Here is a 25,786-nt window from a genome sequence, read left to right as displayed (position 1 = left end):
GCAATGGACGGGTCTACAGAAAAAAATGATTACTGAGTATTTTTCTTCAGTTACATATATATGTATATCACATATATTTTCTTCACTTTTTCCTTTTTTATCTTCCATATTTTTACAATAAATTATTGATTCCACTTATGTTCAGAAAAGTCAGTAAGAATATATTCCAAATCCTGTTTTCTGAAGTGGATATAATTATTGGTTTCCTAAATCTATTCTGAACTAAAGTACAGCATAGTCAGGTGCTTCATATCAGTATCCAGATTCAAGAGATAGTTTTCTAACACACACTCACCCAAGTTACCCATCTTGGTCATTTTTTGTAGCCACAGACCCTCACATTAAAATGGCTGCTCCCTCAAAGATTTCCTTCCATGCAACAGTGACATCATGCTGAAATACTGAGATGAGAGATTTCTAAAACATGTAATTTATGTACTAAAGTCAGTGGATGTTTAAATAGGTCTTCAACACCCTGGAAGATCTCTAGCCTATGTGCTCAGTGCAATCCAAATTTCTTTCTTGTGATCTCATCTTTATCTACTAAATAAACATGCACTCACTACCCCAGACTTTACCCAAAAGTGAAGCTAGCTTGACTTCAGGTTGCAGCACTCCTAATTATGGTTTGTCATATTTCTTATGGCTTTTATCCTTATAATATCAATATCAGGGGCAGGAGATTCCTTAGAGAGGCAGAGTGGGGATGCATGCAAGTCAATAAGAGTTGGTTCCTTAGATGCACTTGGTTGGACTCCCACTGGGCTCTTGTGGCCCTAAGAATGCAATTATTCTGCAGTGTTATTATTGTGTCTATTTCCCCATAAAAGTTTAATGAGCTATATAATTTTCCTAGATACAAGACAATTATGTTATTAACAAACCATGAGATATGTCCCTTGCTAGTACAATACATTTTATTTCTGACTGAAAACTTCTATTTAATCATTTGTTTGAGGAAGAGCAGAGTTCCAAATCACTCTCCCTAAATTCATTCCACATCTCTGTACCAGTTTTTCCATCTCCTTCTACTGTACAAAACAGCAGAACAACTAAGAGCATGATGAAATATGAATCCCTGGGCAGCCATTCCCCAAACAGCCTCCTTAAGTAAGTTCCATTCCTTCCCACCGTTAAGTATCACACCTACTTCTAGGCTATTAGCTGAACTTTGAGAAGAGTTATGGCTTGACATATCTTGAAGAATTTTAAGTTTAGTAAAAACTGAAAATGACCAGCTTGATGAGAAATCTGGACACCTTTCCCTATGGCAGTTTATTCTAGGGACAAGGTACTTTTAGGGAAAAGATGAGCTAGCAGAAATAATGGTATCAATAGGTGGAGATTTATAAGATTTTTTGAGTCAAAGTGAAATATTAAATCAGTTAAATAAATTATCCTGTCACAAAACTAACATATCTATTCATACACATGTCATGGCAAACCTGAGACCATTAGAAGTAGAAGGAAATAAATACTGACTTGCTCTAAGAGGAAAATGTCTTAAACTCAGAAATTTCAAAAAATGGAAATATATCACTCCATCTTTAGAAACCTTCTGTCGAAGGCAGGAAATTTATCCCTCAAGAAGGATGTAGGAAAGACTTTTACCAAGGATGGGTCATTGAATTTCATGAGTTCTATGGCCTATCCCCAACTCTAAAACTAAGAATTTTCCTGTAAAAACTTCCAATGATTCCTTTCATAAAAACAAAGTATTATGGAGCAAAATGAAAAAAAAAGAAACAAAAAAGAATCCATACAAGATCAATCTTTTGTATTCCTACAGATTTGGGTGTTGGAAATGGTCCTCTAAAGAAGTGAAACATCTTTAACTTGCATCTACATCAGGAATTCTGTATCCAAGATATTCTCTGGTAGTGGAATAATGCATAGAGGATTAGGAGTCAGAAGACTGACTGACACTATAATAAATCACTTTACTTCTCTGAACTTCAGTTTCCTCAGCATGGTTCTCAGAATAATAGTACCTGGCTGGCTTTCTACCCAACATTATAGTCAAACACTTTAAAACCCATGAAATCATATAAAAAGGCAAGAAAATGTAATTACATGACTTTTTTGAAAATGAAGTTAAAAGAACGCTTGATTTACGACTACTACTAAATTAATTTCCAAACGCCCCCCATTCCCCCATGAAGCAAAAAGATCAATTTATATCTCAAATAATTGGCATGCAATTTATAAAATCACAATATGCTTGACTGATAATCTACTGTTCCTGCAGTTGATATAAAACATATATTTTTTTTACACAATGAATACTCAATAAAAAAGTCCACTTTTATTACCTTCTTTGATGTTTTGTTGGCTCGTACCCTGAAATTTCCCTTACGACATCTGCAAAAACAATAAACCAATTATGAAGCCATCTGGAAGAGAGTGAAGAGAAAATACTATTTTTTAAACCTCTCCTTTGAATAACTGTAATACAGGGCATGTCAGAACTAAACCATTAACAAAACCATTATTATTAAGGAAAGAAGGAAAGAGATTTGCATAAAGAAAATCATAACTGCTTATTATCAGACACAGTGGGGTCACATATTGAACCACGGCTGAAATAGACCGAACATCCATTCCCATATATATTTGAGACACAAGCTGGGGCCATTCAAGCCTGTAGAACACCACCCTCTTCAATTAAAATATGGATCATAGATCCATGCCACAGAACCACAGATTTATTGGAGAAAGTTAAGAAAATGTTAGTCTTGAGGCTTCAACCAAATTATCCACCTAGTTTGGGAAAACAAAAATCATTCCTCAAGGATGGTGAAAAAAGTTTCTTTTCTCTCCTCTCAACATTCTCCCTCAAAGTCTGTGTAATCAAATTTAGAAATATTATAAACATTAGAAAGTAATCAATAATCACTGTTAAGCAAAATAAAATGAGCAAACACTAAAAGATCTACTTATTTTCTCTGGGTTTAGTGTGAAAAATCTCAGGACAAAAAGTTTTCTGCTTTTTGCTTTTTGTAAACCTGGCTTCACCACTGAATGACTTTATCCTAGTATAATTTACTTAAATTTTCTCAGTTTCACTCTTAAAAATAGAGAAAATCATATATCCCTTGCTGTTCTCAAATGACACCACTGGAATCTAAAATCTATGGGAAGAACTCTTATCAATTTAACTAGTCCTATTTAGTGTTCCAAAGCTCTCATCTAGTAATATTATTCCTGAAAAAAAAATTTCCCTAAGGAATGATTAAATTAAAAAGAATGAATAAAACAGCAAGGCATAATCCATGAAAGAAAAAAAATTGATAAATTGGACTTCATTAAAATATAAAACTTGTGCTCTACAGAAGGCATTGTTGAGAGAATGAAAAGACAAGGCATGGACTCGGAGAAGCTATTTTCAAAATACATATCTGATAATTTTTCTGCATTTACTGAGATGATCATATGATTCTTGTCCTTCATTCTTTAATGTGGTATATCACATTTGATTTGTGTTCCATCTAGGCATCCTGGGAATAAATCACATTTCACCATGGTGTGTAATCCTTTTTAATATACTGTTGAATTCAGTTTGTTAGGGTTTGGGGGTATTGTTTGTTTTTTAGGATTTTTACATGTATATTCATCAGGAATACTGGTCTATCCTTTTCTTTTCTTGTAGTGTCCTTATCTGACTTTGGTATGAGGGCAATGCTGGCCTTGTCTTTAAATGTTTGTTAGGATTCAACAGTGAAGTCATCAGGTCCTGAACTTTTATTTTGGGGGATGATTTGACTACTTACTCAATATACTTTCCCATTATTTATATGTTTACATTTTCTTTTTCTTTGTCACTGTTGGTAGGTTTTATTTTTCTGAGAATGTATTTCTTCTAGGTTGTCCAATTTGTTGGCATTATATGTTCATAATAGTCTCATATGATCTTTATATTTCTGTGGTATCAGTTGTAATGTCTCCTTTTTCACTTAAAACTGAGTCCTGTTAGTCTAGCTAAAAATTTAATTTTGTTTATCTTTAATAAAAAGAACTTAGTTTCATTGATCTGTTCTTTTGTTTTTTAGTCTCAATTTCATTTATTTCTGCTCTGATCTTTATTATTTCCTTCCTTATTCTAACTTTAGGTTTAGTTTGTTCTTCTTTTTCTAATTTCTTGATGTGTGAAGTCAGGTTGTTTGAGATTTTTTCCCTTAATGTAGGCATTTTATTGCTGTAAACTTCCCAACTGGAACTGCTTTTGCTGCACACCTTAAGTTTTGGTGTGGTTAATTTCCATTTTCATTTGTCTCAAGTTATTTTTTGATTACCTTTTTGGTTTCTTCTTTGACCCACTGGTTGTTTACAAGTGTGTTTCTAAACTTCCACATATTTATGAATTTTCTATTTTTCCTCCTATTATTGATTCTAGTTTCACACTATTTTGGTCAGAAAATACACTTGAAATGATATCAATCTTCTTAAATTTGGTAGGACTTATTTTGTGACCCAATATATGATCCATCGTGGAGAATGTTCCATGGGTGTTGGAAATGAAGATGTACTCTGCCGTTAGATATGATGTTCGATATATGTCTGTTAAGTTTATTTGATCTATAGTTTCATTCACTTCCACTGTTTCCTTATTCATTTTCTGTCTAGATCATCTATTCAATATTGAAAGTGGGGTACTGCAATCCCCTACTATTATTGTATTGACCAATTCTCCCTTAATTTGTGTTAATACATGCTTTACATATTTATGTGTTTCAGTGTTGGGTGCATATACATTTATAATTGTTATATCCTCTCAGTGAGTTGACTTATCATTAGATAGTGAACTTCTTGGTCTCTTTTGACAATTTTTGACTTAAAGCTTATTTTGTCTGATTTAAGTATAGCCACTACTGCTCACTTTTGGTTACCATATGCTTGAAATAATTTTTTTCATCCCTTTACTTTCAGCTTGTGTGTGTCCTTAAATCTAAAGTGACTGTCACAGAGATAGAACATAGATGGGTCTTGTTTTTTTTTAATCTATTCAGCCAATCTGTGTCTTTTGATTTGAGAATTAATCATTTGCATTTAATTATTATTGTCATCATATTGTTTTCTGACTGTTTTGTAGTTCCTTTCTTCCTCTTTTGCAGTCTTTTGTTATTAGATGATATATTTGTACTGGTAATCTTTGGTTCCTTTGTCTTTGTCTTTTGTGTTCTGCTACAGGTTTTATATGTGTAGTTACAGGAGGCCTACATAAAATGTCTTATAGATATAATAGTCTAACTTAAGCTGATAACTTCAACCACATACAAAAACTCCACATTTTAACTTCTCCTAGCACATTTGATGTTATTGATATTACAATTTATATCTTCTATATATAGCATATCCATTAAAACATTATTCTAGCTAGAGTTATTTTTTATACTTTTGTCCTTTAACTTTTATACTAGAGTTAAAAGCGATTTACATACCATCATTACTGTATTAGAGTATTCTGAATTTGACTACATTCTTACCTTTATAGTGAGTTTTGAAATTTTTATATTTTCATGTTGTTAGTGTTCTTTTGCTTCAACTGAACAACTACCTTTAGCATTTCTTGTAATGCAGGTCTAGTAGTGATAAATTCCCTCAGCTTTTGTTTGTTTGGGAAAGGCTTTCCCTCAACCTTCATTTGTGAAAGACAACTTTGCTGAGTAAAGTATTGTTGGTTGGCAGGTTTTTTTCCTTTTTTTCTTTCAGCACTTTGAATATGTCATCCCACTCTCTCTTGGCCTGCAAGTTTTGTGCTAGGTAATCTGCTGATAGCCTTATGGCAGTTTCCTTGTAGGTGAGAATTTTTTTTTCCTCTTGTTGCTTTAAAGATTATCTCTCTGTGTTTGATTTTAGGCAGTTTTGTTATGTCTTGGCGAATATATCTTTAAATTGACTTTGTCTGGGGACCTGTGAGCCTTGTGAACTTGAATGACCAAATCTTGCCCCAGATTTTGGAAGTTCTCAGTCATTCTTTCTTTTCTTTTTTTAAGTTAAGTGTAGTTGATTTACAATATTATATTAGTTTCAGGTATATAACAAAGTGATAACAATACTCCATTTAAACTTGTAATAAAATATTGGCTATATTGCTATATTCCCTGTGCTGTACAATACATCCTTGTATCTTATTTATTTTATGCATAGTTGTTTGTATGTATAAAACATACGAACTGTCTGCTACCACTATCTTTCCTCTCCCCCCATCCCTCACCCCACTGGTAAATGCTAGTTTTTTCTCCATATCCGAGTCTGTTTCTGTTTTGTTACACTCATTTATTTTTTTAGATTCCACCTGTAAGTGATAACATACAGTATTTGTCTTTCTCTCACTTACTTCAGTGCTCAGCCATTGTTTCTTTAAATAAGCTCTCTGCCCCTTTCTCCCTCTCTTCTTTTGGGACTCCAGCGATGCATAGATCATTTCTCTTCTCTTTGGTGAAATGACTATTCATGTCTTTTGTCCATTTATAATTGGATTTTATTTTACTACTGGGTTTTAAGACTTCTTTCTATATTTTATACATAGGAATTTTTTAGATATGTGGTTTGTAGATCATTTATCCCAGTGTATAGTCTGTCTTTTTATCTTCTTAATAAGGTCTTTTTCAATGCAAAAGGCTTAACTTTGATGAAGTCTAATTTATCTTTTTTATTTTTATTTGGGGGGTTATGCATTAGTTATCATATCTAAGAACACTTCACCTAGTCCTATGTCCCAAGGATAAGCATTAGGGTTATGAAGTTTTATATTATAAAATATTAATAAGTATATATTAGAATTTTTAATTATTCACAAAATAGTAAAAATTAAGATAATAATGGGAATCAACTATACTAAACTCCAATAAGTAGAGTTCACAACATATCTCTTCAAAGTGGTCTTTCATATAGTCTCTCACACCAACCATAGTTAATTACTCCACGAAGGGGATATTTCTAAACACCATAAGTGAATGGCAAATTATAAATAAGAATATAATTGAATTTGAGCTGGTGAGAAATCTGTTATGTCAGGTAAGCTCAATTAGTTATCAAGGCTGCAGCTTACATCATTTTATTCCTGGAGTCAATCACCTCTAATTTGATAAATTTCTCTAAATAAGAAATTTATGTCTGACATATACCTTAAAATTAAACCTGGATCAAATCACAATGCTTAGATGTCTAGAGTTTTGCCTTGACTTATTGCCTGCCAAGACTTTGAACATTTCATATGCATTGACATCTGTTTTTGGAGCTTTTCCCAAAACTCATTTTGTTTGACTAAATTCTGAACTGCTGTTTGCTTTGATCTCTTATACTTATATATTTCCGCACAATATCTTTGCTTTCCATCTTATGCAAACACATAGTGACCCATACTTCAAAATTTTATTTGAAAACAACAGTGATAATTCAGGGTAAGAACCAGATTTTATTCTCTACCTGGTTGGATTTTCCACTATCTCTGGGGAGGAAATCTCAAAGAAAAAAATAAAAAGCCAACTGGCATTTTTCAATTAACATTCATTGGATTTTGATCAACTTGAAAGGACTGATACCTTAATATGGAATTTTCTGATCCATGAACACAGTATCCATCTACATTTATTTAGGTGTTCTCTAATTCTCTAAACAGTAATTTGTTGTTTTCAGTGCATAGCACTTTCAAATATTTTTATCAGGTTTATTTCAAAGTATCTCTTAACAAAAAATATCTGACATTTGTTACTACTATGTAGAAATATGATAGATTTTTGTACATTGATCTTGTAACTTTGCTAAACTCATGTATTAACTCTACGAGTTTTTATTGATTTTTGAGATTCTGTGTGATGTTCTATAAATAATGACAGTTTTACTTCTCCCTTTCTAATCTGGATGACTTTCATTCCATTTTCTTGTACTATTTTACTATACCTTCTAATCTGATGTTGAATAGAAGTGGTGATAGTGGAAACCCTTGCTGTGATTTCAATTTTATAAGAAAACTATGAGATAGTTATCATTTCACACGATGTTAGCTATAGTTCTTTTCATTCATACCCTTCATTAGTCTGAGTACATTTTCTATTGCTAGTTTGCTGATAGTTTTTTTTTAATTTATTAATTAATTAATTTATTTTTGGCTGTGTTGGGTCTTCGTTTCTGTGCGAGGGCTTTCTCTAGTTGCAGCAAGCGGGGGCCACTCTTCATCGCGGTGCGTGGGCCTCTCACTATCGGGGCCTCTCGTTGCGGAGCACAAGCTCCAGACGTGCAGGCTCAGTAGTTGTGGCTCACGGACCTAGTTGCTCCGCGGCATGTGGGATCTTCCCAAACCAGGGCTCGAACCCGTGTCCCCTGCATTGGCAGGCAGATTCTCAACCACTGCGCCATCAGGGAAGCCCTTGCTGATAGTTTTTATTATTGAATACATCTGTGAGTTTGTCCAAAGTTTTTTTTTTTTTTTTGCACTTATTGAAGTAACCATGTGGCTTTTATTGTAAATCTGATAACATGGTGAATTACAATAATTAGTTCTCATATGTTACACCAACATTGACTTCCTGGTGTAAACTCCATTGGTCATGATATATTATCTATTTATCATTATATGACCCTATTTATTCCTGGTAATATTCTTTGCTCTAACAATTTCTGATATTAATATAGCTACTACAGATATATTATTATTAGTGTTAGCATGGTATATCTTTTCCCACCTACTTTTACACTGTTAGTGTGTTTATATTTAAAGTGGCCTTCTTATAAGCAGAATATAAGTGAGTCAATTTTTAAATACACCTGATTTTTTTTTTTTTTTTTTACGTTCAGCAAAATTCTTTTGAAATTCATCTGTGTTACAGTGTTTTCCTAGGTGAGTGGGATTTTACAGTATGAATGAGCCAGTCACAACTGATTTCTTATCCATTCATCAGTTCATGAGCATTTAGACTGTTTCCAATTTTTGATATTAAGAATAAAGTTGCTATGAAAATTCAATGAGTCTTTCACTTCTCTTGTGTAAATATCTAGGAATTTTCTTGGTCTTTTGTTAGGTGTATATTTACATTTAAAAATTTGTTTACCTCTTTTTCAAAGTGGCTCGTCTATTTTGCAATGCTACCGGAGATGTATGAGAGTGTCAGTTGTTTTATATCCTTGTTAACACTTGGCTTTGCCTTTCTTTTTAAAGTTTAGTTATTCTAATGAATGTGTAATGGTATCTCACAGCAGTTTTTAATTTGATTTCCCCTAATAACTGAGGATGTTCAGCATCTTTTTATATGCTTATTTCTCATTTGTATATTTTCTTTAATGAAGTGGCCATTCAAATCTTATCCCTACTTCTTAACTTTCAGAAGTTAATTTTTTAACAATTAAAAAGTTTTAGACTAAAAAATACAATGATAATACAGAAAGTTTCCATATACCCTACAGCCAGTTATACCTATTATTAACATCTTATATTAGTATGATACACGTGTCACAACTAATAAGCAAATACTGATACATTATTCTTAACTAAAGTTCACATTTTATTAAGATTTCCTTGGTATTTACCTAATGGTCTCTCACTGTTCTGGGATCTCAACCAAGATACCATATTGTATTTAGTTGTCATGTCTCCTTAGGCTCTTAGCTGTTACAGTCTCTTTGACTTGCCTTGTTTTTGTTGGCCTTGACAGTTTTGAACAGTTCTGACCAGGTATGTTATTGAATGGCCCTCAATTAAAAATTGTCTAATCTATTTCTCATCATTAGACTGGGGGTATAAGTTTCTGGGAGGAAGATGACAGAGGCAAAGTGCCATATTCATCACATCATACCAAGGGTACATATGCTATCCACACACCTTATCACTGTTGATGTTGACCTTGGTCACATGGCCAAGGTAGTGTTGGTTAGGTTTCTCCACTACACGTTTGTACTTTTTTCCTTTACTTCTCCATATTATACTCTTTAGAAAGAAGTTACTGTGTACAGCTCACACTTAAGGAATTGGGGAGTGTGCGTCCCCTCAATGAGGATGGAGTATCTACATACATTATTTGCAGTTCTTCAGCATGGGAAATTTGTTTATTCTCCCTCAAATATTTATTCATTTATTTATACCATTACAGATTCATGGATATTTATTTCATACTTTAGATTATAATCCAAAACAATTTTATTTTATTGTTCAAATTGTTCAATGTTGGCCTTTGGAAGCTCTTTCATTTTACTCCTGTGTTCCTTTGATATACACCCATCATTATGTTTTTGTTTTGGCTTTTTTTTTTTTTTTTTTGAGCACTTCATTACTTCCTGGCACTATAAGATGCTCCAGCTTTATCTTGTATATTTCCTGCCGCAGTCCTAGAATTAGGCCTTTCTCTAACGAACCCTGGTTGCTTTCAATGAAGAATGGTATTGAAAGCAAGATATGGGTGCTGTGTATGCTTGCTATTTCTAGCCCCTCTCAGCTGACATAGTAAGAAAACATGTACATAGTAAGAAAACATGTATCATCTAGATACACATCTCTATAAATATTTATATATGTAATTATCTCTATCTATATTAAGCTAAACATTAATTCATATTGAGGTCTCCAACTCTAATCCATTGCTATAATGGTTATTCCAGTCTCCTCTAATTGCATGTCTGTAAATTTTACTCCAATAATGAGAAAATTGACTTCCACCATCCACCATTTATTTACTTTTCATTTTCAGTATACAGAATTGTTATCCAGTATGCTTGTGGGAAACCACTTTACCAACTAGAAAACAGTCTTTCGTATAGTTTATTTCTCCCGTCATCTTACAGACCCCACTGGATTCCAAAGTTACTTAGGTCAGACTTCCTCCATGATTGCCTTCAATTTGGTTGCTTCATACACTTGTAGTAGAGTTAGACTGTTGTGGCACATTCTGAATTCCATCTTGGAATGCTCTTTATTTATTAAATGAATTTTTCAAACTTTGCATACCTCAAGGTTCACTCTTTGAGTTAAAAAGTTCAATGTGTTTTGACAAAAATGGGTTTCACCATCCTAAAAAATCCATTGTGTTTCAACATTCAACCCTACCATTCTCCTGAACCACTGGAAACCACTAATACTTTTACTGCCTCTATAGTTTTGCATTTTCCAGAATATTATGTAATCAAAATCATACAGTCTTTTGCCTTAGCAGACTAGCTTCTCTCTTTTAGCAATATGCATTTAAGAGTCACTCATTTTTTTTTACATTATTTTATTTTTTTAATAAATTTATTTATTTATTTATTTATGGCTGCTTTGCTGCATGCAGGCTTTCTCTAGTTGCGGCGAGTGGGGGCTACTCTCTGTTGCAGTGCATGGGCTTCTCATTGCGGTGGAGGAGCATGGGCTCTAGGCGTGCGGTCTTCAGTAGTTATGGCACATGGGTTTCAGTAGTTGTGGCTTGCAGGCTCTAGAGCACAGGCTCAGTAGTTGTGGCGCACAGGCTTAGTTGCTCCGTGACATGTGGGATCTTCCTGGACCAAGGCTCAAACCCGTGTCCCCTGCATTGGCAGGCAGATTCTTAACCCTCTGCCACCAGGAAAACCTAATTCACTCATTTTTATTGAATTGATAGCTCAATCGTTTTGATTACTAAAAATATTCCATTATATAGATATACTGTAGTTTGTTTATCTACACAACTAGAGGAGTGTATCTTCGTTGCTTCCAGGTTTTGGCAATTATAAATAGGTCTGCTATAAATGTCCATGTGTGCATTTTTGTGTGGATATAAGTTTTTTAAGTTAGTTGGGTAAATATCTAGGAGTACAATTACCGGAATGTATGATAAGACAATGTTTAGCTTTGTAAGAAATTGCAAAACTGTCTTTCAAATTGGGTATATCATTTTACATTCCAACCAGCAATTAATGATAGTTCTGTAGCTCTGCATCTTCCCCAAAAGCTGGTATTGTCAGCTTTTGGATTTTAGAAATTCTAATATGTACAGGAATCTCATTGTTGTTTTAAGAGGCAGGTCTGTAATGACAAACGCTATTGGGCATCTTTTACATACTTATTTGGCATCTGTGCATCTTCTTTGGTGAGGTGACTGCTCAGATCAGTAGCCCATTTTTAATTCAATTGTCTTTTTTTAATGTTGAGCTTTAGGAATTCTTTTTATAATATTGATACAAGTTATTTACCTATATGCATTTTGCAAATATTTTCTCCCGGTCTGTGGATTATTTTTTTCACTCTTAGTGTTTGACAGAATGGATTTTTTGATTCAATAAGGTCTAACTTATGAACTTTTTTCTTTCATTAATCATGATTTTGATATATCTAAAACTCATTGACAAACCCAAAGTCACCTAGATTTTCTCCTATAATGTTTCCTTCTATGTTTATAATTTGGTGTCTTACATCTAGACCTATGATCCATTATGAATAAATTATGGTGAAAGGTATGAGCTCTATGTCTAGGTTCACTGTTTTGCCCATGGTCATCCAATTGATCTAGTACTATTTATCGAAAAGACTATCTCTTCCTTACGGAATTGTCTTTGCTCCAATGTGAAAAATCAGTAGATTATATTTGTGTGGCTCTATCTATGGGTTCTCTATCTTATTTCATTCATCTGTGTGTCCATTCTGTAAATAATACTATGCTGTCTCGATTTCAGTAACTTTGTAATAAATTATGAAATTGGGTAGTGTGTATACTTGAAGTTATTTTTATTCTCAAGTACTGTGCTTGCTATCCTAAGTTTTTTGTCTTTTCTATAAACAGTAGAGTCAGTTTGTCTATATCCACAAAATACTTTGCTGGGATTATTACTGCAATTACATGGATTCCACAGGTCATATTTGGAACAACTGACACCTTAAAACATTGAGATTTCAAATCCATAATCATGGGGTATCTCTCCATTTATTTAGATCAATGTTGATTTCTTTCATTAGAGTTTTATAGCTTTCAGCATAAAATCATGTATGTATTTTGTTAGATTTATATTTAGGTACTACTTTCTTTATTTTGGGCAGCTGTTTTAAATGTTATGTATTTTTATTTCAAGTTCCAATTGCTCACTACACTTATATAGGGAAGTAGCTGATTTTTGTATTAATAGAGTGTTCTGTGATCTTGATATACTAAACTATCATAAGAATGAATTAAAATGGAAGTAATCATGGATGATTATTTTATGCAAGTGAGTCAAAGTTATATCTCAATTATAACTCATCATTCCTCTCATTGTCTACAAAGGAAAGGAAGCAAGTCATCAAACATCATTGAGTGAGCAACTCTTTCAGGCTGTCCTGAAAGTTTTATAGAAATAAAAATAAAGTATTCTTATCAATATTATCAATAATTTCATAATTCTTTTTTTAGTTATACTGCCATGGGCCAGGCATTATAGTTAGTATATGTTACTTAGCTCAGTTTTTACCATGACCTTACAACATAATGCATTAGTCAAGAAACTATAAGACACTGATGAAAGAAATCAAAGATGACACAGATGGAAAGATATACCATGTTCTTGGATTGGAAGAATCAATACTGTCAAAATGACTATACTACCTGAGGCAATATACAGATTCAGTGCAATTCCTATCAAATTACCAGTGGCATTTTTCACAGAACTAGAACAAAAAAAATTTTAATTTGTATGGAAACACAAAGGAGCTTGAATAGCCAAAGCAATCCTGAGAAAGAAAAACAGAGCTGGCGAAATTAGGCTTCCTGACTTCAGACCATACTACAAAGTTACAGTAATCAAAACAATATGGTACTGGCACAAAAACAGAAATATAGATCAATAGAACAGGATAGAAAGTCCATAAGTAAACCCACGCCCCTATGGTCAACTTATCTATGACAAAGGAGGCAAGAATATACAATGGAGAAAAGACAGTCTCTTCAATAAGTGCTGCTGGAAAAACTGGACAGCTACATGTAAAAGAATGAAATTAGAACACTCTCTAACACCATACACAAAAGTAAACTCAAAATGGATTAAAGACCTAAATGTAAGACTGGATACTATAAAATTCTTAGAGGAAAACATAGGCAGAACACTCTTTGACATAAATCACAGCAATATCTTTTTGGATCCACCTCCTAGAGTAATAAAAATAAAAGCAAAAATAAACAAATGGGATGTAATTAAACTTACAAGCTTTTGCACAGCTAAGGAAACCATAAAATGAAAAGACAACACACAGAATGGGAGAAAATATTTGCAAATGAAGTGACTGACAAGGAATTAATCTCCAAAATACATAAACAGCTCATGCAGCTCAACATAAAAAAAAAAAATCAAAAAATGAGTAGAAGATCTAAATAGGCATTTCTCCAAAGAAGACATACAGATGTCCAAGAGGCACATGAAAAGATGCTCAACATCGCTAATTATTAGAGAAATGCAAATCAAATGAGGTATCACCTCACACCAGTCAGAATGACCACCATCAAAAAGTCTACAAACAGTAAATGCTGGAGAGGGTGTGGAGAAAAGGGAACCCTCCTACACCACTGATGGGATTGTAAATTGGTACAACCACTATAGAGAACAGTATGGAGGTTCCTTAAAAAACTAAAAATAGAACTACCATATGATCCAGCAATCCCACTCCTGGGCATATATCTGGAGAAAACGATAATTCAAAAAGATACATGCACCCCAATGCTCATTGCAGCACTATTTACAATAACCAAGACATGGAAGCAACCTAAATGTCCATCGACAGAGGAATGGATAAAGAAGATATGGTACATACATACAATGGAATATTACTCAGCATAAAAAAGAATGAAATAATGCCATTTGCAGCAATGTGGATGGATCTAGAGATTATCATACTAAGTGAAGTAAGACAGAGACAAATATCATATGATATCAGTTACATGTGGAATCTAAAAAAAATGATACAAATGAGTTTACTTACAAAACAGGCATAGAAAACAAACTTATGGTTACCAAAGGGGAAAGATGGTAGAGGGAGGGATAGATTACGAGTTTGGGATTAACATATACACACTACTATATATAAAATAGATCATCAACAAGGAACTACTGTATAGAACAGGGAACTGTACTCAATATTCTGTAATAACCTATATGGGAAAAGAATCTGAAAAATAATGGATATATATATATATATATATATGGTATATATATATATTTTTATATAATAGTATATATATATTTTATATATATATATAACTGAATCACTTTGCTGTACACCTGAAACTAACAACATTGTAAATTAACTATACTCCCATATAAAATAAAAAGTAAATTTTAGAAAAGATTCTCCAAAATGCAATCAAAAGAAGCCAAATTCTAGCTATATTATATAAAATAAAATCATAATAAAAGCAATAGGAGGTTTTTATTATGTCAAGGCACTAGGAAGGGTGGGTGAAAATGGATTAGGCATTACATACAGCACCTACTTACTCTTTTTTTTCTTCTCCTTACTTATCTTTATGTTTTGACCTTAAAGAAGGGGATTTCCATTGTAAGAACAGGATTCCTCCATGTGACAGAGAAGATAAATACTTAAAACTATCAAGGAGAATCTCCCTTGCATTTTTAAGCAAGGAAGTTCCAAGGCAGTGTCTTGATCCATGTTGCTTGCATCACATGTCTATCCTTTAGCCAACTGTCATAACTGGGAGAATGAAGCTCCGTTATCGGCCAGTTCAGGTCATATGCCCAACTCTGAGGGTCAAAAAGTAAGGTTCCATGATTGACAGCCCACCAAAATGAGTGGTGGGTGGGGAATTTTCAAAATATAATGTTAATTACAGGCCGGTATTACTTTATAGATGAGGTATATGAAGCTTAGAGTTTATATAACTTATAAAACGTTATCCATGTAAAGTGTCAGAATGGGCTTTAATTCTAGGTTTGATTGAATTATATACCCAAGCTCTAAATACCTAAGCTACATTGCCTTCTCCATTCTTGCTTTGTGGTGGTCACAAGCTATGGAAGAGGAGGAAGAGGAGACGGGGGAAGAGGAGGAAGGGGGGTTGGGGGGGGTAGGAGGAGAAGAAAGCAAAACTGGGTAATCAATAATAGTAAAACAAGGTGTTCCCGAATATCCTCATCAATTATGGGAGATATCATGCAATAAGAGAACTTACAAGAATCTTGCAGAAATGAAATTTCAAGTAACTTTGAAGAAAGTTAAAGGATTGGCTAATGAAAAAAGAGAATGTGATGCGGTGTTTTTTCCAGCTACAAATGGAGCTTTATTTCTTATAAAAATATCATAGAGATGAGGGATAAAGAAAAATGGATTCTAGTCTAGGCTTAGTTACTGATTCATTTGTTACTATGAACAAGTCATTCAGTCTGTGAAACTTATCTACAAAATATGGACACACATATTAGCTCCATTTCATGGAGGTCTCATGAGATTCAAATTGGAGACTAAATATGAAAGCATGTTGAAAATAGTAAAAAAAGAACCTATTCAAGTAAAAGAGCATATTTTTCATGTCATATGCTTCCTTCTGTACATAAAGCCGTAGTCACTTTCTATCAACATTCTTTATAAAATCCTGGAGAAATTAAGCCCCTATTACAAGAGCAGCTTTTAAATAGCTAAAAGGACGATTTTACACCAGCTAATGTATCCCTTAATTAATATTTTATCCTAAACTTTTAATTTGATGAAGCTGTTTTTGCTAAGCTTTCCTCTATAGCAGAATTCTTATAAATTAAAATAGGTGCCTCAAGAATTTTTTTGCTTGCATCCAGGTGAAATATTTATTTCTTTGTATTCAGTAATATTCAGTAAATAGGGCTATCTTACTTTCTCCACAACAGTCATTAATTTTCCCTGAATCTTTTCTTGCATAATTTAAACCATCCTTTCATTTCTCCTTATGAAAACGTTTTTTTTTCCCCCCCAATTCTTCCAGGTCTAAAGGGATCCTCTTATGCAATTCCAGGTAAAAATAAGGCATCGATTGATGCTAAGTCTTTATCCACTTAGCCCTAAGGAAAACAGTGAAAGGCCACATTTTGTGAATAATTGGTTTCTAAAACAAACCAGAGGCAACAGGAGAAACAATAAAATTTGTGTTTCATCTCATTTATTTTGATAGTTACAGGAATTCAAGTCCAAATATGTATGTTAATATTGGTAACTAGAGGTACAAAAATGAAAAAAAAAATTAAGTCAAAGAAGACTCAGACTCACTGAAGCTCAAAAACCATCAAATTGTGACTAATTTAATGTGCAGCACATTTCTCATATGACTTTGGGATATACTTTTCAGAAGGTTCTGACTGGTTTTTCACATTCTGTCTCACAATAGTACAAATAAACAACGTATTGAAGGCATCCTCTCAAGGGGCCCGAAGTTACTGAGAGCAGCAGGCTGCCCTTTGGTTTCAGAGAAATGCTGTTCCTGCACCGGATCCCTGGATCTCAGAAATAAAAGAAGAAAATGTCTCTATTTTCTTCAGACTCAGTTTCTTTGTGTTGATATAGGGGGAAGAAGGGCATTTTGAAAAACATGTATGGGAAAATATAGACTATAAATAGAATGAATGAAGTTAATCAAGACATAGAGACATAGAAAAACTACAGTAATGTTGTGATATAGACATAAAAAAAAGAAAAATGGTTACAATTGATTGCATCCAGGTAGCGAGGTTACAGCTGGGGTTCAATGTGGTGGGGACTTTTTATCATGGAGCTTTTGGTATTATTGGATTTGCTTTATTATGCGTGATGATAACAATAACAACAATATCAATAATGATAACAACATAAATATGGTTATAGACCAAAAGGATTAAAGTTGAGATGAAATGGCATCCATGTCTGTGAAATGATAAAATTATCTTTCACAATTATTAGTCTCTTGAGGCATCATAATAACTCTGAGTTACACAAATCAGGTTTATTGTCTCACTGTTCAGATAAAGATCTTGAGAAAAACAAATATCGTATATTAACGCATATATGTGGGATCTAGAAAAATTCTATAGATGATCATACTTGCAAAGCAGAAATAGAGACACAGGCATAGAGAACAAATGTGTAGATACCAAGGGGGAATGGGGGACAGGATGAGTTGGCAGATTGGGATTGACACACACACTATTAGGTATAAAACAGATAACTAATAAGAACCTGCTATATAACACAGGTAACTCTACTCGGTGCTCTGTGGTGACCTAAATGGGAAGGAAATCCAAAAATGAGGGGATGCATGTATGCATATGGCTGATTCACTTTTCTGTACAGCAGAAACTGACACAGCAGTGCAAAGCAACTATAACCCAATAAAAATTTTAAAAAAAAGATCTTGAAGTTCACAAATTTAGAGATTATCTCCCAAAACCACCCAGCAAGTTGAGGATAGAATAACTGGGAGACAACTTGTCTCCTGAGTTACACACTAGTGCTCATTCCCGCTCACCAGATTCAAAGAGATGTTCCCAAGATACCAGTCACTGGAGCAAGAGAGATTTAGGGCAAAGGGAAGGAGTGAGCATACCACTTTAGCCAGAGAAACACCAACCTGACAGGTGACAGAGTCAAAGTGTCAACTTATTCAGTAAATTTTTAAATAATAAATATGAGAGCAACTGGTCCCTACAGATTATGAGAAATTGTATGTAACTGGGCAGATGTTTTAAGGATAAGTGTGTTTTCCCATAAATTAAACCTTTCCAAACATAAAAGCACAAGAACATACAAACAGAGGAATAAGTGAACCATATCCTGACATAGTGGGGCAATGTGTTTGTTTCTAGATTTACAGATCAGAAAAAGCAAGCAATACATCACCTCCACTAAAGTAAGATCAGTGAAACTGTGTAAGCAGATACTGACTTGTATAAATTCCGTAGCTCAACAGCAGTAGTAGATCCTTAGCAACTCACATCATGGCCCCATTGTTCATCCAGCCCTCCATGCAGGAGGAGAAAGACCACAATATTGTTCTGATTGTGGTGAGTATTTAAAGGCATTTCCAGCCAAAGAAAACTATCACAGCTAGACTTATCCAAAAGATTTGGGTTGGGGCGGGGGTGGGGTGGGGTGGATATTCAAGCAGAAGAAAGTGGGAAGAGCATGAAAAAAAATATGAAATACGAAGCACAGAACTCAGTGAAGAACAAGACACATTCATTCTAGGTTAGAGCATGAGGGGAGAATAGAATGGCATGGACTTCAGAGGTGGCCCAGGGCCAGCTTCTACAGGACAGAATATGCCATGTTAATGAATCTCACCCTCCAGATGCCTCCATGGTTCACTCACTGGATTCATTCAACTCTCTGTGCAAAAAGTCATGTACATAGAGAGGCCTTCCCTGACCACCGCATCCAAAGTAACATGTGGAGTCTACCACTCTCTAGCTCTTTCTCTTCCTGTTATTCTTTCCACAGAGCTTATTTATGCGTTGCTTTTTTTTATTGAGACACCATTTGTTTTCCCCACTAGAATGTAGATTCTAACAAGACAGAAACTGTTTCTGTTTTGCTCACAGCTCTATCCCCAGCACCTAGAATAATGGCATATATGTTCCAGAAGTATCTGGGAGATGAACGAATGAATGAATGAGTGAACAAACAATCTTGCTTTCCTAGTCTAACTGGGTAATTTAGGCAATTCATTCAGCCTCTTCATTTTTACATATCTCACTGAGCTCTTATGAGATTAAAGAAAATGTACATAAAGTACTTAGTCCAGGCCTGACACATGCACATGGTAAATTCTCAATGAAAGTAAATTTTAGAATCAGACACAGAAAAAGGAGAAGCAAATAGTCGACCAAAATATGCACCCATTATATATTTCAGAGACAACACCTCCATTGCTTTAAATCTCTCTGTCCAAATGTCACAAAAAGATCTTTTATATCTTTGTCTTTCCTTAAAGAAAGAAGGGAGGGAGGGAGGGAGGGAGGGAGGGAGGGAGGGGAAGTTCAGTGTTGAAAACTACCAGAATTTAGCCTATTATTTTATAGAACCAGATAAGATAGTTCTGTCACAAATCTTTCTTTCCCACAATAATACATCAGATTCTACACAGGAAGAATATGAATGTTTGTATGTGTAAATGAGTGTGTGTTTGTATGTAAACACATAGCTACAAAACCACATATAGTGTAAATGCGAAAATAAGCCTCTTCCCTCTGCCTTTCCTGCAGTCTCTATATAACCAGAATCATGAAAAAATGAGAAATCCTCTCTCCTTTTGGTTTTGCAAGAGGATTTCAATCCTGACTCTGAGGCGTTTGGGTCTAATTTATGACACATTTATTGTATGATTCTTATCCAACGTAAAAACAAAAATCAATAATGCAGGACTGATCAATGGGGCTCAAGTACTGAAAAATAAATATATCTTGCAGGTGTTAAACATATAAAAGTGTGAATAGTTATTATGGTGCTTCAAAGCTAGGTATCTGCTTGTAAGTAGTAAAGATATTATATTACCCCTGTTACCACCTGTAAAAAACTTTATTTTTCACCTACTTTGCAGAACTGATGATATTTCTAAGGCTACTGAGCTTCCTGATGGCCCATGGATCAGAGAGTTGGAGGCCTGAAGCTTCTAGAATGCCCTTGATTTTGCTGTTTATCTAGTTTATTTGTTTATAAGCAATGGCCTATTCACCAAAAAGATTTAAAGAACACTTGTTTTGTACTAAGGCTGTGTCTCACACTGTCCCAGTTCTTTCGGGGAAGCTGAAGGTAGCCCTGTTTATCCCACCCAAGTGCACCTGTGAGTGAGGGAGAAGGGAGGAGAGGGTTGGAGAGGGAGGGTAGAGATTATCAATTACTGTTTCAAAAGTAAAATGTAGTAATAGCAGCTGAATTATTACATATTTGTATTTTCTTGAAAACTACCACAGTGATAGACCTATCCTAGGCCAGTGGTTCTCAAATTCCTGTCCTTCAAGATCACTCTGGAAGCTTGTAAAAAACGTAGGTTCCCAGGACTAGCCCCCAAGGATGTGTGATTCAGGGGAACTTGAGTGAGAACAAGGAATCTCAATGTTTCACAAGCACCTGAGGTGCATCTGATGGGCTGAGGGCCACATTTTCAGTAACACCAAAGTAATCAATATCCTCTAAACCAATTGTTTATTATCTTGCATATGACTTGTTTATTGACACCTGTTCCTTTTTTTCCATTGATCTTCTGCCCCACCCTCCACCCTCCCTAAATTTGTTCTTAGTCTATTATGTAAGGCTAAGCTGGTCCCATTGTAAAGGTCACTTTACAAGATGGCAAAACACCTGTAGCTGGTGCTCCCTGTAATTAATAGTGATGGGAAAAGAAGCAGACATGGCAGGAATAAAGGAAAATTATCATTCCACTTAATCATGATAGGACGTTGATGAACATTGTTATTACAGCCCCTCTTGTTAGTAGTTGAAGAAACTGATATTCAGAAAGTTTAAGTTATTGGGTCAAGGTCACACAAATGGTGTAGGAAAGGCAGAAAGATCAAAAATGGGGAGGGAAGATTATTGTAAATTGGAAAGTCTGTCAAGTCTCAGTTTGAGGGGGGCTCATTATGGATATTAATGAATCATTATTCCCTGAGGGATCAAAGTAGGCCAATAAGCTGGCTGTGCTAATAATATGACTTTGGAAATAAATGAAAGAAAACCGTAGTTCTTGTTACCCAATCCCAAATGAAAGCAATTAAAAAGTAAATCTAAAAGAAAAGAGTGGGGTCTTATATCCACTTACATCAGGCCACGAGTGAAAGAGCCTTGCCAAAAGGGGGTGTGCCTGTGCGTATGCATGTGTATACCCACGCGCATGCGATAACCTCTGGGCAAGGAGATTATTTTCTTTTCCTAATAGAGAACAGCTTAGATGGTGCTGATCAAAAGCTGGCACCAGGCATGCAGCCTCAATCATTAAAACTTCCATTTATAACCTCTCTTTTAAGAGAAGACAGGTTGATTATAAGTTTCTCAAGTCAAATGAATTAACTTCATGTAATTCTAATTTCCAAGCCCCAGCCCCTCTCCAACCCATCTTTCCAGGTCATCAGGAAGCTAGTTTGTAATTTAACACTGTGTTGTCTGCATGAGGATGAGAATCATGTGTTCTCAGTCAGATGGAGAAGTGTAGGCCACTTTGTCCTAAAACCTCAGCCATAAATATGACTGGCATTAAGCCATCAGCATGAACAGAAAATAGCATTTCATAAATTTTAACTCTTATCTCTATGTAAACTTAACCAACATATTTTAAATAATAATTTATGAATATTTATATTTATGCTATTTGTCTATGAGGATTTTTAAAAATTATATTTAAAATAATGGTTTATAAACCATTATTTCATTTTATAAAACCCAGTAATTGGCTGTCTGTGGAGCTACAAAATAGAGATCCAATCCATCTCCTATTTAAAGAAAACTAACCACTCAAACTCTTCTAAGCTAAGAAAGGAGTGATGCCAAGCATAAAGGTACCAATATTAAAAAGTATTTTGAAATATTAAAATGAGTCTACAAAATGCACTTTTTTTAATGACTGCATATTTGAACAATATAAAATATAAAATCAACATGACTGAAATGTTAATATTTATTCATAATTGGGGTATATTCTAAACACCAAACAAATGATAGTCTATTCCTTTCCTCCTCAGGGTCTAGTACGACCTCCATTATATATTGAATGAACTATGTGTATACCTTTATGATGAAGAAGACACATTTTATCAAGCATCTTCTGAAGAATACACAGACTTTGTATCAGCCATGGTTCTCCAGAGACACAGAATCAATAGGATATACGTGTGTATACGGATAATTATTATGGAAGCTGGAAATTCTGAAATCTATAGGTTGGGCTAGCAGGCTGGAAACTCTGGCAGGATTTCTATGCTATAGTCTTGAGGTAGAATTCCTTCTCCAGGAAATCTCAGTTTCCTGGCTCCTAAGGCCTTCAGCTGATTGGATGAGGCTCATCCACATCATCTACCATAATCTTACTTAAAGTAAATTGATTGTAGGTGTTAAACACATCTATTGATATAAAATATCTTACAGCAATATCTAGACTAATTTTGACAAAAGGTCTGGGTACCATAGTTTAACCAAGATGATACATAAAATTTAACCATCACAGACTTGGAGAGAAATGCCTCATGTTGAAAACCACTGAGTGTAACAGAAGTTTCTGTAACAAACATGCCCTGCTATTTTCATGATTTAATGAAATAGAAGCTTAATATTTATCCTTATTATAGCCCTATGGGATATAGGTTTGGTAAGCACTCTTCCTGCACACCGCTGTCCAAAGACTCAGATTTCTTCCATCTTTTGCATCCAATATCACCTAGGGCCTCATCATCCTCTGCAGCTAGTCAGCAAAACAGAAAAATATTGAATATGAACAGCTACTTCTTCATAGCTTTGCCCCAGAAATTACATTACTTCTACCCACATTTCAATGGCAAGAAATAGTCACATGTCCATACTTAGATGCAAAGGGGCTTGTAAATGTGATTAGTATATACGCAGCTTATTGTTAGCAGAAATTCTCTACTCTGAAAGGGGGAGCACGCATTTAGACACTTAAAGTGCAAAAGGAATCTCAAGACATCATCTAAATAAAGTCATTTAATTGTTTAAAAATTAGGCTGTGGGTCAGGATATCACTAAGTACATAGAAAATTTCTCTTCAAATACATATATTCCTGTGGCTCTTGATTCATATATTATGGCTTAGAAAGTCTGTGATAGTATCCAGAAATGGATATTTTAAAAGTTCCCTCAGGTCACACTTCTGGTTAGAGATACACTCTAACCAGAATGACTTAATTAAAATACATTATCTATGGAGAAAAGACAGCCTCTTCAGTAAGTGGTGCTGGGAAAACTGGACAGCTACATGTAAGAGAAAGAAATTAGAACACTCCCTAACACCATACACTAAAATAAACGCAAAATGGATTAAAGACCTAAATGGAAGGCCAGACACTATAAAACTCTTAGAGGAAAACATAGGCAGAACACTCTATGACATACATCACAGCAAGATCCTTTTTGACCCACCTCCTAGAGAAAGGGAAATAAAGACAAAAATAACCAAATGGGACCTAATGAAACTTAAATGCTTTTGCACAGCAAAGGAAACCATAAACAAGACGAAAAGACAACCCTCAGAATGGGAGAAAATATTTGCAAATGAAGCAACTGACAAAGGATTAATCTCCAAAATACACAAGCAGCTCATGCAGCTCAATACCAAAAAAAACAAATAAACCAATCCAAAACTGGGCAGAAGACCTAAATAGACATTTCTCCAAAGAAGATATACAGATTGCCAGCAAACACATGAAAGGATGCTCAACATCACTAATCATTAGAGAAATGCAAATCAAGACTACAATGATGTATTACCTCACACCAGTCAGAATGGCCATCATCAAAAAGTCTACAAACAAAATGCTGGAGAGGGTGTGGAGAAAAGGGAACCCTTTTGCACTGTTGGTGGGAATGTAAATTGATACAGACACTATGGAGAATAGTATGGAGGTTCCTTGAAACACTAAAAATAGAACTACCATATGACCCAGCAATTCCACTACTGGGCATGTACCCTGAGAAAACCATAATTCAAAAGGAGTCATGTACCACAATGTTCACTGCAGCTCTATTTACAATAGCCAGGCCATGGAAGCAACTTAATTGTCCATCGACAGATGAATGGATAAAGAAGATGTGGCACACATATACAATGGAATATTACTCAGCCATAAAAAGAAACGAAATTGAGTTATTTGTAGTGAGGTGGATGGACGTAGAGTCTGTCATACAGAGTGAAGTAAGTCAGAAAGAGAAAAACAAATACCGTATGCTCACACATATATATGGAATCTAAAAAGTAAAACAAAAAAGTTCTGAAGAACCTAGGCCCAGGACAGGAATACTCTTGGACATGGGGAGGCGGAAGGGTAAGCTGGGACGAAGTGAGAGAGTGGCATGGACATATATACACTACCAAATGTAAAATAGATAGCTAGTGGGAAGCAGCTGCATAGCACAGGGAGATCAGCTAGGTGCTTTGTGACCACCTAGAGGGGTGGGATAGGGAGGGTGGGAGGGAGATGCAAGAGGGAGGGGATATGGGGATATGTGTATACGTATGGCTGATTCACTTTGTTATACAGCAGAAGCTAATGCACCATTGTAGAGCAATTATACTCCAATAAAGATGTTGAAAAAAAATTAAAAATCCATTATCTACCTCTAAGCAGGGGCACAGTCAGACTAATTCACGCAGGGATACCTATCTTGGAACTCAATGGTTCTCAAAATTAGTGAGCATGCAAATCCTAGTCTGAGCTTCAGGAATACTCATTTTAACAACTCCTTGGCTAATAATTTTAGCTAATCTTTACTGGGCATTTAAGATGTACTAAGAACTGTTTTGGGAGCATTGCATCAGTTACATAATTTGCACTTCACAGAAATATTAAAAGTTAGCTATTATGTCCAACTTTACAGATGAGGAAACTGAGGCACAGAAAGATTAAATTAAATTATAAGCATTATACTAGGAGATGACAGAGATGGGATTATGGGATTTAAACCTAGGCAGTGTGACTCTCAATCTTGCATCTTTCCCAATGCATTATTTATTATCCAGGTGATTCTGATACACCTTAAGTTCCAACATGAATCAAGTTAAGGATAAACATGAAGAGGCTTAAGATTGAGCAGAGTTTGCCCATCACTTTGACAAATAATATGTGTTCCTTACTTTTCCTCTCTCAATTAAATCTCCATCCAAACAACTCTGAACTCCAAGTCTGTACATCCAACTACCTATTC

General features: G+C 34.7%; 1 protein-coding gene across 9 annotated transcripts in view; it reads right to left on the bottom strand.

Moving 5' to 3' along the window:
- The window catches only part of LOC309643036 (uncharacterized protein), a gene marked incomplete at its 5' end in the record, with an annotated part of 739,057 nt that overhangs the window by 220,343 nt on the left and 492,928 nt on the right, over positions 1 to 25,786 (bottom strand). For all 9 annotated transcript variants that reach the window (XR_014253491.1, XR_014253492.1, XR_014253493.1 and 6 more), the window contains one exon: positions 2,313 to 2,361. Coding sequence is in view for 1 of the 9 variants with exons in the window: in XM_082425415.1 (XP_082281541.1) it covers positions 2,313 to 2,361 (49 nt within the window). The remainder of the gene's footprint in view (positions 1 to 2,312; positions 2,362 to 25,786) is intronic.

Source organism: Balaenoptera physalus (genome assembly GCF_965194825.1).
Source record: "Balaenoptera physalus genome assembly, chromosome: 14".
NCBI classification, from domain to species: Eukaryota; Metazoa; Chordata; class Mammalia; order Artiodactyla; family Balaenopteridae; genus Balaenoptera; species Balaenoptera physalus.
This window is presented reverse-complemented; position numbering and strand designations above follow the sequence as displayed.